This window comes from Mastigoproctus giganteus, chromosome 6 (assembly GCF_048544385.1).
Source record: "Mastigoproctus giganteus isolate SK-2022 chromosome 6, ASM4854438v1, whole genome shotgun sequence".
Lineage (NCBI taxonomy): Eukaryota > Metazoa > Arthropoda > Arachnida > Uropygi > Thelyphonidae > Mastigoproctus > Mastigoproctus giganteus.
In genome coordinates, this window is record NC_143580.1 from 63,792,587 (window position 1) to 63,807,089 (window position 14,503).

The 14,503-nt window shown below is 36.8% G+C and overlaps 1 protein-coding gene across 3 annotated transcripts in view; it reads left to right on the top strand.

Moving 5' to 3' along the window:
- Positions 1-14,503, top strand: part of Asap (ArfGAP domain of ASAP) — a 673,774-nt gene that overhangs the window by 262,097 nt on the left and 397,174 nt on the right. For all 3 annotated transcript variants that reach the window (XM_090375988.1, XM_090375990.1, XM_090375989.1), the window contains exon 16: positions 626-759. In XM_090375988.1, coding sequence (XP_090232114.1) covers positions 626-759 — 134 coding nt within the window. The remainder of the gene's footprint in view (positions 1-625; positions 760-14,503) is intronic.

Consider the following 14,503-nt stretch of genomic DNA (forward strand, 5'->3'; position numbering starts at 1 on the left):
AGAAACATAGAAGTATAATTGAATTGGCTTTTCGACAATACAATTATGTAGGTATTAATGTAAAATGAGGTGGGGTGCTGGAGAACAGTAGGCTGTTAGAATGCTAGATACTGTATCAGAGAGACACCTCTTAAAGCATGACATCAGCAGTTTGAGGAAGACAAATTTGTACCCCTTGTTCTTATTCACTGTGCATATGAACAAGACCCTTGTTAAGGATTTGTAATGTGATGCTTATTTATTAAAATATTTATTGTGGTGTATAATGTGTTTGAATAGTTTATTTCTTGATGGTTAGTACCTGTGAATAAAATGTCTCATTAAAAACATGATTAAAAATAATGTGTTTCTTCAGTGGTCAGCATATTTGAATTACACACTGTCTGATTTCCCATGTAATGATTTTCTATCTGGTATGTGTAAAATGTACTAATGTAATTGTGAAATTATGTATTTTTACTTATTTAAAATTTTTTAAGGAAAATTTAAACTGTTCCAATTTGAAAATTTTTTTTTTAAGATTGTTTAATATTTATACTAGCTGAATTCTTTCAAATATGTTTTTCTTTTTTTATTGTTATATGCAAAAGTAAACTTGTAAAAATATATCTAATACTCTTCTCAGATCCCACATGGCTTTCCACCAATTATGGCATTCTTACATGCATTGAATGTTCAGGTATCCACAGAGACTTAGGGGTTCACATCTCACGTATTCAGTCTCTCACTCTAGATAACATAGGGACATCACAGCTGTTGGTAAGTACATTAGATAGTTAGATAATGCCTTATATTTAATCCTCTGACATTTTCATAGTATTGCTTCTTACTTTATTATTATTACTAGAAATATCTCTCCATTTCAGTTTTTGCCCATTAAACAGATTATTTAATTTGCACATTATCTCAGGTTTATATTGCTTGCATCACAGCCACTTGATTAGAAGCACATCTTACTCTTAATAGTATGCAGAGACATCCAAACAATTCTCATACTTTTTGTTTTGAATTATATACACACTTCCCCCAAAGGACATAACTGCATGTAACAGAAATTGGAGCCCTTATATCCTTACAAAAATTAGAATACAGTGGACTCCCACTTTATGATATTAATCCATTCCAAAGACACCATCGTACTGTGAAAATATCGTAATGTGAACCCAACAACACATTGTTTTTTGGTCATTCATTCATTCATTCCACGACCTCAGTAGTCAATTTTCATTGTATAACTAAGCTATTTATCTCTCTAAAAGGTTATTTTTATAATGGAATTGTATTAGTTTTATATAGAATAATGAATACCATATATTAGGTCGCCGTAGCCTAGTGGTCAGGCGCTGGTGCATAAGTACACGTGCCTTGAGTGACCAGGGTTCAAGCCCGTGACTGCTGAATACGGTGCTGTTTCTTGTATTCTGTCATCTTGTGAACTCCCCTGACCGTTTGGTCATCCCGGAGTATGAACAAAATTTAATTTAATTTAATTTAATAATATTCCAGTGTGTATGACTCACCTTTTATCTGAAAGAAAAAGTCTCCGTAAAATTGTGGTTCATCTTACACAGTACACTGGAATAAACAGGATACAAATTTAAAAAAGAAGAAAGATAAAAAATGCTGATGGTGCCACATTTTTACTTATTTCCTCTCCCCTCAAAATGTTGTTTAAAATGATAATTGATAATTATGAATCATAAAGTGATATAAGTATGCACCAGGTAACACGATCACTTGTTAGTGGAATCAGCTGCTTTATAGTATCAAATTTCAAAAAAAAAAAAAAAAAAACAATTCAGTTCATTAAAATGCACTACACTTATCATTATCAATTTTGAACGAACACCTTCATAATATTTTTCTAAAGTGCATTTTCAGGAGGCCACTACCATAAAACAATAAAAACAATTGTCATTTCTGGTTTATTGGGCTTTTCTGTTAGTGCAGTCTATTATAAACGGTAACAAGCTCGATCTTATTGCATTTGCAATAAGATTGAGTTTATTACCGATAATACCAATAGCTGGAATTCTGTGAATTTTTACATTAGTATGGTGAAATGTATTTCCTCTTCCATGAAATCTTCAATCATATAAAAAACAAATAAATTTTCATAATCTTCTCTTCATTCCTAATTTTTCAGCTTTGTAAGCTTGCTATTCTATCTCACTTCATGTATCGTGTTAGTTACAATTTGTGCATGCTGTGTTCTTTGTTATTAATTGCTTATTTTTTTTTACTGTTTTAAATTTTACAACCCAAAAGGGGGAAAAAAATGTTAGTGAACAGAAATATCGATTAGTTAGTATGTAGATATTATAGTAATATTAAACTGTGTAAGCATAAATATATTTTTATTTTGCTAACATGTGGAAAACATTCTTCTGATTTTCACGTATCATTTAATTTTGTTAATTGGTAAGGTAATAAAGTGTAAGTTTGTGATTTATATATTTTCTTTACTTTTATAGTCTGTGGATAATATTCCTCCTATTTTCACTTATTATAATTGTCATTTAATAGAATTAGAATTCAATTCGCAAATGTGATCACAATGATCGATACTTACTACATAATTATCATATTGAACAGTATTTTATTATGGAGAGTCTGTCGTAAAGTGATTTGATCGTATAGTGAACCAATCGTAAAGCAGGAGTCCACTGTATACGGAGGGTGGACAAAATAATGAAAACACCCATGATAAAAGTTACTGATTTGCACTAATATGGTGTTGGGTCATCCTTGCTTTTAAAACAGCTTGCATTCTATGTGGAATGTGTTCAAATAAATCATAAACTGTCTTAAGAGAGCCTTGTCAATCAGTTCAGCCCTGGAGAGAATCTGCGAGGTTTATGGGATAGAATTTTCCTCAGCATGGTTTGTGCTTGCAGTCCATGCTGAGAAAACTAACAGGAGAGGCTGTTTTTACAGGAATGGGATACACTTAAACAGAAGGGATGCAAGAATATTCACTGATGCTGTCACGGCAGTGTTAGGTGGGTCAGAAAACTGATAGTTTGGTGGATACACAGACTAATAGATTAACTAGAGCCACAGGCAGAGGTGTATGTGATTCTTGCTCAGTGCTTCTGTTGGAATATGTAGAAGCCTGAAAAACATGGTGTTGGGGATTTCAAGTTATGCTGTGGATCATCATAGAACAAGTAAATATATGGGCTGTGTTAGGATAATTAAGAGTAAGAACAGGTGCATGTATACTTGCATGTACACTAATGCTAGGAGCATTGTAAATAAATTTAATGAATTTGAAGTAATGATTATGTCATCAAATGCAGATATAGTGGGGATATTGGATACATGTCACTCAAACATAAGGGGTGCAGAATTTGAATATGTGGAATTTGAATATTCATACGTTCCCACCCAGATAACATTCACGCATATATAACAGAGATATATATACCCATATAACATTTATTGCAACCATTCACATGTACAGAAAGGATATAGTGTTATATGACATGTAGCAAGGGGTCTCCCCCAACTCCACATAGTATAACTCTCTCCCCCAATACAAAACTCTGTAAAAGCCAGAGAGTATAAGTTTATTGTGTAGTGTTAGATTGTGTTGACCTGTTATTTCCTTAGCTGCAGGGACCTTGGTTAGCCAAGATCCCTCCCTTCCCATTGCTCATCCTTCATCATGAGTAGGTGGTCCAGGCATAGGATGTAGGTAAGTCCCTTGCTGGGGTGAACCCGAGGCATTGTGTGTGCTTGCCAGGAGGGCCCCTAAAAAAATATGAAAGTTTTTATTGGAAGAATAGCTTGGGGTTGATAACATAAGTTGGGGTGAAGGTTAAGGAGGTGGATGGTAGGGAGATGTCCACCAGGAAACAAGAGGTTAAGGGAACAAATGGACATCCCTATGGGGGAAGCCCATCCTCCACAGGGAGAGGACTGTTAAGAACAGGAAATAATTTAGGGTGGTAGGGCCCACAAGGTAAAAAATTAGAAATGGGAGGTGGGGAGGAATGGTAGAAGACTAGACTTAGGTGAAAATAAAGTCATAGGGTCAGTGTATTCACTCACCTATCATGCAGACATATATACAGAATACTTTTTTTTTGTGGTATATTCAGGGAGCACCACATTTACAATGACTTCCTCTCTCACTTTTATCTTGTTCCATTCTTCACTTTGCACTTCAACAGGACAGTATTCCCTTAAATGCAAACACATTGTCTCCTAAGCACACTATTTTTTGTATTGTTTTTGTATTATTAAGGCACATTAAAAAAAATAGGGATCAAAACAATATTCAGCCTTTACAACACATTTAGGTTTAATCACTTTTTTTTTTTTTTTTTTTTTACAAAGTTCGTCTTAGAAATCATTAAGTTAGCACCACATTTTTGGTGAGCAGATTTATACAAAGTATACAGGCGAGCCTGTGTATTTCCTGAACACTCATTTTTCATTTTGGTTTGTACTTAGTTTACATTTTACAGATATTTTCTGTTTTTTAATGAACTTCTTTAGATTGGTCCCTACATATAAGCACAAAATGAATCGGAATCAACTCAGTGGATTTCTACAGAGAAAAGCAAAGAAAGCAAGAGAATAGGTTATTCAAGCAATGTCTGGATCATTGTTGAAGTATGCTGCACCTTCAACATTTAGTGCAAAAGATATTCAGCATGATAATTCAGAAGAGCAAGTACAATAGTCATCATCTTAATGGGAGCTAGAAAGTTATTCATCTGCTAGTGGAGAAGAATGTAGATTCTTATTCATCCACTAGTGGAGAACAATATAGTGAAAATACATATGAGCAGATAGAAGATTCTAAAAAAGATTTTAAAAAGGATTTAAATATATATTTAAAATATTGCAACAGGGCTTTTTGTTTTGGCCTGTCCCAGTACCAGATAACTTGAGAATTTATTTAAGAAAGGCAGCGAATAATTTCAAAGTAAGGACAGATCTTTTATTATTAGTATTAGCAATGGCCACATGGTGCAAGGAAGCATATGGCTTATGCTGCACCAGCCAAAAAAATATAAATAAATAAATAAAAAATAAATGATTAAAAATAATAATAATAAAAAGAAAAGTTAAAAAATAAAAAATTAATAAGAGAAAAGGAAATAGACAACCTATGTGTTTCCCTCCTCCTGTAGGTAATTATCCAGCTGACCTTTGAATTTCCCCAAACTGTCAGCCTCTACCACCCATGTAGGTAGCTTATTCCAGTAATTTATAACTTGATGGTTAAAATAAAACTACCTGCAGTCCAGTCTAAATATCTCCTCCCTGTAACTTGAAATTATGGCCCCTGGTTCTCAAATCATATATAGCCATGAAAATTTTGTCCTCCTCATTCGTTACGAGGACAAAAGGGCTGTTCAGAAAATATGCTTACTGAGATCATTGCTCTGAGTCTGAGTCATTTTGGAGGTTGGTATGGGTCTCCTTTGGAAATATTGTCCTTCACATTCTATACACCTTTTACAGTAGTTCAACAGCTTCTGAAACACGTGCTGCAGCCCATTTTCTGAAAGACATTGTAGGATAGCAGATGGGGCATATTTAACTTCATTTGTGTTAAATTTTTTCCCTCTCAACTCTTTTTTTGAAGTGCAGAAATTGCATGGTCTGGGCTGTATGGAGGGTAGTCTAGTAGTTGACCACCGATTTTCGCTAAAGCTTACATTGCTGGTTGCAGACATGTCACCTAGTGCTATCTTGAAGAAGAAACCATACCATTCTTGATTAAGCAGTTCTAGTCTTTTTTTGCGAATTGCTCCTTTGAGGTGAACTCACAACACGTTAGCATAAAATTTCCATTTACAGTTTGTTTCTCAGGAATAATACAGGCATCAAAAAACAAAATCAACATCAATTTTTTTGGAGGTGGTGAATCGTAGATGTTTCCATATGCTTGACTGCTGTTTGGACTCTGTATCAAAATGTTTAATCCAGGACTCATCACACATGATTAACTTATTCAGAAAGACTGGCTCTTCTTCCAACTTGTCAATAAAGGCTTGACAAAGTTCAATGCAACATTCTTTTTGTTCTGTGGAAAGATTGTGCAGTACCCATCTTGCACAAACATATGACATGTTAAGGTGCATCTTTACAAATTCATGACATCTTGCTACACCAACGTTCAACTGAACTGCCAGATCAAGAATTGATAAACATCTATTTTCTTTCAATAATGTTTCGGCTTCCTCAATGTTTTCATCGTTCACTGAGGTTGACGAACCCCTGCTTCTTTGTTTATCTCGTACGCTTCTTTTTCCATCCTTAAAATGCTTCCACCATTTAAATACAGCTGTTCTGCCTAAGGCTTCTTCAGCATATGCATCATGAATCATCTCAAACGTATTCTGACCACCTTTGCCTAACTTTATACAAAATTCAATCGCGATTCTTTGCCTAATAATTAATGAAATATCTTTCTCATCCCATCATAAAACACACTTCACATAAACTGTTATAACTAACTCAAAAATGAATACTACATGATACATTTGCATAAACTAAGAAGAGGCGAGGGAACATTCCTAGCCTGCAAACTCGTCACTCATTTTCATAGGAACGAAGCGGTGTTGCAAGTCCATGTATTTTCAGAACAGCCCTCGTATTTATGCCTCTCAGAGCCTTAAACACCTCAATAAAGTCTCCTCTAAGGTTCCTGGTTTCCAAGCTTTGCAAACCACTTATTTGAAGTCTTTCCTCATATCGATGCCATTTTTCCGATATCACTAGGCAAGTCTTTGGCCCCTTTCAAGAATCACAATTTCTTTCTTTAAATGCGGTCTCCATACTTGAACACAGTGTTACAAGAGTGGTCTAATAAAAGCCTTATATAATGGGATTATGACGTCCTTATCTCTGCTAGCAATTGTACAGAAAATCGATAGGACACCATGGGCCTTCCTTGCAACCTGTCTATAATGCCCGAAGAATTTCATGTCTGACCATATCGTAATTCCCAAGTCCCTTTCCTCCTTGCTTTAGTTCATCAAGTGTATAAGTTATTTTTGGGTTGCTATTCCCCGGGTGTAATACCTTGCACTTTGATGGATTAAAGCATAGTTGCCATTTTTCTGACCATCCCGTAAGTCTATCTAGTAGTAGTAGTAATGGAGGCACATGATGCAAGAAAGCAAGGCGTATGAACTTATGTAGTATCAGCCAAAAAAAAAAAAAAAAAAAAACCCAATTTCACCCATCCATTCCCTCCTCCTTGAATTCATTTAAGCTATCAACTTCCACGAGAGATGGAAGTTTGTTCCAGCAATTAACCACCTGCTGGCTAAAGGAAAATTTCAGCACATATATTTCTACCCATATGCATTACTTTGCATTTGTCAATAATAAGTATCAGTTGCCACTTCTCAGCCCATCTGCCCAAATTTTCTAGATTCAGTTGCAGTAGCACACTGCCATTTCTGTCATTAACAATCCTGCCAACCTTTGTATCAACTGCAAACTTCAACATTAAGCCTGATATACTTTCATCAATATCATTGATAAATAAATAAAACAACAGTGGACACAATACCAACCCCAGGGGGACTCCACTAATAACATTAGTCCATGAAGAGCGGCATCCATTGATTACTACTCTCCGTCTTCTCCTCTCAACCACCCTTTTATCCATTCTAGCAACTGATTCTTAAAACCTTACTGCTCCAATCTGTGCAGTAGTCTTCCACTTGCAACAGTGTCAAAAGCTTTCCTGAAATTGAAGTATATGATAGAATTATTTTTTGTATCCAGTTCCTTTGTAATCACATCATAGTATCCAATCAGATTTGTCAGACAAGACTTTCCCTTAACAAACCCATGCTGTGTCTGAATTATTACTGCAGTCTTCTCTAAGTGATCCTGCAATGCATTTTTAACCAGTGACTCCATTATTTTCCCTGGAACAGAAATTAAACTAACTGGTCTATAATTACTCGTGTCACCCTTTGATCTCCCTTTGTGATTTTGTGATAAATTTGCACATCGCCAGTATGTGAGGAGTTCCCCCTGAGTCCAAGAATACCCTCATAATTATGGATAAGGGTTGCTTACTTCTTCCTTTGTCATCTCCTTTAATATAACTGGATAGATCCCATCCACCCCAGCTGCCTTTCTTATGTTTAATTTCAACAATTTCTCCTTCACTTTGCTCTCAGTTATTACAAAATCATTAAGCACCTCCTGTTACAGTTTCCTTAATGTCCGGCATTTTCCTCACTTATTAACTCCTCGTGTGTGAATGTAGATGCAAAATATTCATTCAGATTATCAGAAATCTGAGCACGATCATCAACAGTCGAACCATCGATATCAAGTGAACCATTATGATTCAGACCCTTCCTTCCAGAGTTTATATAAGTAGAGAAGTCCTTGCTGTTCTTCTTAGCATCCTTTGCCAAAGATTTCTCGTGATCTGCCTTCACTTGCCTAATCTCTTTTGTGACTTGATTACTGAAGTGGGATTGCTCAAAGAGGAAACTACCATCAGAGGTAAAGGGAAGGGTATTTGCTTCGTAAAGGCGACTATGATGGTCTGAGACAGTATTTAAATTCTATACAGTGGGACCAACTGATGATGTTACCAACAGCAAATTCAAAATGGGAGACATTCAAAGAATTATTGTTTAAGGTTTAGGCCTAAATGGATGTCAGATGAACTAACGAGACATGTGGCAAAGAAGAAAAATGCATGAGATACAAATAAATGGGTAACATGGAAGCCTATGATAGATATAAGCTGGTCTGTAACCAAGTCACAAAGGAGATTAGGCAGGCAAAGGCAGATTATGAGAAATCCTTGGCAAAGGATGCAAAGAAAAACAGAAAAGAGTTCTTTACCTATGTAAACTCTAGAAGGAAAGGGATGAATCAGATTGGTCCACTGGATATTGATGGTTCAAACATTTGATGATCCTGCTCAGGTGGCTAACAAACTAAATGAGTATTTTGCATCTACATTCATACACGAAGTGTTATTCACGGAGGGGAATGCCAGAAGTGAATTAAACTCTGGCAGTGAGCTAGATGATTTTGTAATAACTGAGAGAAAAGTGGAGGAGAAATTGTTGAGAATAAACATAAAAAAGGTACCCAGTGTGGATGGGATCTATCCAGTTATATTAAAGTAGGCAGCAAAGTAAGCAAGCAAACCCTTAGCCATAATTATGAGAGCTTCCTTGGACTCAGGGAAAGTTCCCCACTGAGTGGAAATGTACAAATGAATCTCCAATTTACAAAGGGGGATCAAAGGGTGACAGGAGTAATTATAGACCTGTTGGTTTAACTTCTGTTGCAGGAAAATTAATGGAGGCACTGCAGGATCATCTAGACAGGTCTTCAGTTATAGCTCGGACACAGCATAGTCTTGTTAAGGGAAAGTCTTCCTGACCATTATTAGATACTATGATGTGGTCACAAAGAAACTGGATGCAGGGAATAACTTTGATATCATATATTTGGATCTTAGAAAGGCTTTTGATGCTGTGGCACATGGAGGACTACTGCTCAGGTTGGAGCAGTGTTGCATTGGAGCCAAATTGCTGCTATGGATAAAGGGATGGTTGAGCAGGAGAAGACAGAGAGTGGTAATCAATGGACACGGCTCATTGTGGACTAATGTTTATTAGTGGAGTCCCTCAGGGTTCAGCGTTGGGTCCATTGTTGTTTTCTGTATTTATAAATGATATTGATAATGTATTATCAATTTATAAATGATATTGATGATGTATATCAAGCTTAATGTCCAAATTTGCAGACGATACAAAGGTTGGCAGGGTTGTCAAGGACACTACTGACACTATGCTGCTGCAACAGGATCTAGAAAAGTTGAACAGATGGGCTGAGAGGTGGCAAATGAAGTTTTGCATTGACAGATGTAGAGTACTACATGTGGGAGGCAGTAACTCTAGAGTAACATATCTGACAGTGGTAGAGAATGAAAAGGACCTGGGGGTAGTTGTGCATGCAGATATAAAGTTTTCTGAGCAGTGCAGATGGTCTGCAAGAGTAGCTCATGGTGTCTTGTCAATGATAGAGAGGAATTTTCTGGTGGGGATAAGGAGGTGATCATCCCCTTGTATAGGGCAATTGTCAGGCCACACTTTGAGTGCTGTACACAGGTCCGAGGCCTCATTTTAAGAAGCATGTAGAGCCATTGGAATGAGTACAGAGAAGGGCAACAAGATTAGTGAAAGGAATGAAGGGTTACTCTTACGAAGAAAGGCTTAAGTTTTGCAGATTACAGTCTCTGGAGACTAGGCACCTGTGGGGTGATCTGATTGAGGTGTCTAGGGCCTTGAATGGTTTGAGCATGCTCAATGCTGAGGGGATTCTTCTTCTTGCTCAGAATAATCACCTGAGAGGGCATAAATTCAATTTGAGGAGGGACAGTTATGAGATGAATGTGCGGAGGTTTGCATTTGCCCAGCGGGTAGTTGTTTGGTGGAACAGACTTCCATCTTTTGTTGTGGAAGTTGATAGCCTAAATGAATTTAAGGCTGACCTGGACAGGATTTGGAACGAATGGAGGGGTGAAATCAGAGCGGTTTATTTTTTTGGCTGATGCTGCATAAGCTTGCTTTCTTGCATCATATGCCTCTACTAATACAGACTAGCTTATATCTATCCTAGGTTTCTGTGTCACCTTATAATTTCTATGCATCCCATACATTTTTCTTCTCTGCCATGAGTCTAAGTTCATCTGACATCCATTTAATCCGAAACATCCAACAATATTTCTTAATCGGTATGAAAAGCCTAGTAACTTCCACGATTAGTTCCTTGAATTTTTCCCACTTAGAATTTGCTGTTGTGATCATTAAATACTCTAACAATCTTTATATCATCTGCAAATTTTGAGGCGCCTCCCTAGCCAGGTGGGAAGGAGCAGAAGTGCGTAGCACACGCTTCTTGATTAGACCGGGGTTCAAGCCCGTCACCACCAAATACGGAGGATGCGGAAAGGTCAGGGAATGACCACCGCATATTCCCGGAGCAATATGGCCTTTGTTGCTAATGCTCCTAAAAACTAAATAACAAACAAGCAAATTTTGATATGAAGTCCTCTGTCCCTTCGTCAATGTCATTTATGAAAATCAAAAACAACAGTGGTCCTAATTCTGATCCTTGGGGAACTTCACTTCTTACATCAATCCAATCTGAGAAATAATTTTTCCTGCAATTCCAACCTATTCCAGCTTATAAAGTAACTGCTCATGTCGGAGTCAAATCCTTTGCTGAAATCCAAATGAACTATGTCGAAATTATTCCCTATGTCCAGCTCTTGAATGACCCTGTCAAAATAACTAACCAGATTAGTTAAACATGATTTTGCCTTTCAACACCATGCTGAATATCCTTTCCATTTCTAAATTGTCCTGAATTCCACCCTTGACCATTGTCTCCATGATTTTCCCTACTACTGGAATTAGACTGATCAGTTAGTAATTTCCCACTACACCTTTAGAACTTCTCTTATGTATTGGAGATACATTGGCACTTTTCCAATTTAGCAGAATCTCTCCTGAGTCCAGTGATTCTGTCATAATTAGCTTTAATGGTTCAATTCACTCACTTACCACCTCCCTTAAAATTTAGGTTATATGCCATCAATCCCGCGAGCCTTACTGGCCTGTAGGCTCGAGTTTTTTTATATTAAATAATCATATGAAATTTCAATATCATTAATTACATATTTTTCAACTTCACTCCCAAAATTTCTCATTGATATAATGGGTTTTCCTTTTGTAAATATTGATGCAAGGTAACTGTTGAGTTCCTCTGCAACTTCAGCTGTGGTATCTAATACTATCCCATGTCCATTACATAAGGGTCTGATCTGGTTTGTCCTTCTCTTCTTTGCATTTATATATGTGAAGAATTCCTTATCCCCTCCCCTCTTTGCCAGCAATTTCTCATAATCTGCCTTTGCAAGCCTAACTTTTTCTGTGCCACTATTACAGATCAATTTGTAGCTGTTTTAGGCCTTAGTGCTTTTTAGTGCCCTGTAACTTTCCATGCCATTTTTTTCTGCTCAAGTAATCTGGCAACATCCTTATTCATCCAACTTGGAATCTTCCTCGTGGAATATTTTTTTAATGGTATGTAAGCATCCAAGGCTTCTGTGATTAATGTTTTATAGGTATACTATAATTCAATTGTATTTGCTCTGTGCAATATCTATCCAGTTAATAGACGCCACGTAGCACCTCAAGGCATCGTAATTTTTTCTGAAATCCCCCATTATACCCATTCCTTTGCCTTTAATTACTGCTGCCTCTCTGTTCATTGCCCACAACGGAATTCTGTGATCAGTTCCTGCTGGCGCACTATGGCTATATTTCCCAATGTGCTTAATAAATCCCTAAATCAGCAACAACAGTCACTTCCTGCTACTGATTCCTGTACTGTCAGCCCTATTATATGATCTGGTTCATGGGTGATGATGAGGTCTAGAATATTCTTTTCCCTAGTACTTTTCCTGACATGTTGATACAAATAACAATCATCTAGTTGATTGAAAAAATTTTTCACCAATGTGGAGTTTACTTCCCATTTGCTCCAAATAATTAGAGGCAAATTGAAATCACCCATAATAAGACATTGATGCTTATTTGCCCATTCCATTTGCATGTAGAGGCTCTCATCACAATCTCATTAGACAGAGGTGAAAGTGATTCTTGCACTGCTTCTATTAGAATGAGTTATGGCCGGGAGAGTATGTTGCTGGGGGGATCAGGGACTGGTGGTTGTCATCATGAAACAAATAAACACATGGGCTGCGTTAAGGTAGCTAAGAATAAGAACAACTGCATATATACTTGCATGTACACCAGTGGTCATCATGAAACAAATAAATCCCTGAGCTGTTATGGAAACTAAGTATAAGAACATGTGCATGTATACTTCATGTACACCAATGCTACAAGTATAGTAAATCAATTTGAAGTTCTGGTAAAGACATCAAAGGCAGATATTGTTGGGATATCAGAGACATGGTGTCAAACAGATATAAACAGTGCAGAATTGGAATTTGGGCAGTACAGTGTGTACAGAAAGAATAGGCAGGGAGGAGGGGTTATGCTGTTAATTAAGAAAAACAAAATCTAAGGAAGTGCATCCAGTTGATATAGATGGACAGTACAATTTTGAGTCAATATTGGTGTGACATAAGCACTGGAAAAGCAAAAATAAGAGTCTGAGTGTGTTATAGGCCTAATGACTCTAATGAGTACAATAAACAATTGTACAGTGAAATAGAATGGACCAGTAAATCAGATTGTGTTATAATGGGAGATTTTAACTTCCCAGATATTGACTGGAATTTGTGGATTGCTCACTTGCACACTAGAAAGACTTTTGTGGATTTATTGGAGGATTGTTTTCGCATGTTCAAGAGGCAACCAGAGAGGTTAATACTCTTCACCTTGTTATCAGCAGTGATTATTCGTGTAGAAAGAATTCACAGATAACGGAACCACTAGGTGGCAGTGATCACAGTGTACTGATGTGGGATTTACTCAAAGATATAATTACCATCAGGGGTAAAGGGAAGGGTTTTTGCTTAAGTAAAGTGACTACAGTAGTCTGATAGTTTTTAAATTCTGTACAATGAGACCAACTGATGATGTTGCCAGCAAATTCTAAGTGGAAAGCATTCAAGGAACTAATCGTGGAAACTACTAGGCTTTTCATACCGATTATAAAATATAGGCCTAAATGGATGTCAGATGAACTAATGAAACTCATGGCAGAGAAAGAAAATGCATGGGATGCATATAAATTATCAAGTGACCCACAAGTCTATGGTATATATAAGCTAGTGTGTAATCAAGTCGCAAAGGAGATTAGGCAGTTGAAGGCATATTATGAGAAATCTTTGGCAAAAGATGCTAAGAGAAACAGCAAGGGCTTCTTTACTTATATAAACTCTAGAAGGAAGGGGTTGAATCAGATTTTTCCACTTGATATCGATGGTTCAACTGTTGATGATCCTTCTCAGATAACTAATAATCTGAGTGAGTATTTTGCATCTACATTCAGACATGAGGAGTTATTAAGGGAGGAAAATGCCAGAAGTTTATGAAACTGTAAAGGGGTGCTTAATGATTTTGTAATAAAGAGCAAAGTGGAAGAGAAATTGTTGAATTTAAACATGAGAAAAGCACCTGCATCAGATGAGATCTATCCAGTAGAGGATGCAGCAAATGAAGTTAGCAAACCCTTAGCCATAATTATGAAAGCATCCTTGGATTCACGAGAAGTCACCACAAACTAGAGATGTCCTTAATTCACAAAGGGCAATCTAGAGGTGATACAAGTAATTAATGACCACTTATTTTAACTTCTGTTCTGCGGAAAATAATGGAGTCACTGATTAAAGATGCACTGCAGGATCATCTACACAAGACTCCAGTAATAATTCAGACACAGCATGCGGTTGTTAAGGGAAAGTCTTGTCTGACAAATTTGATCGGCTACTATCATGTGGTTACAA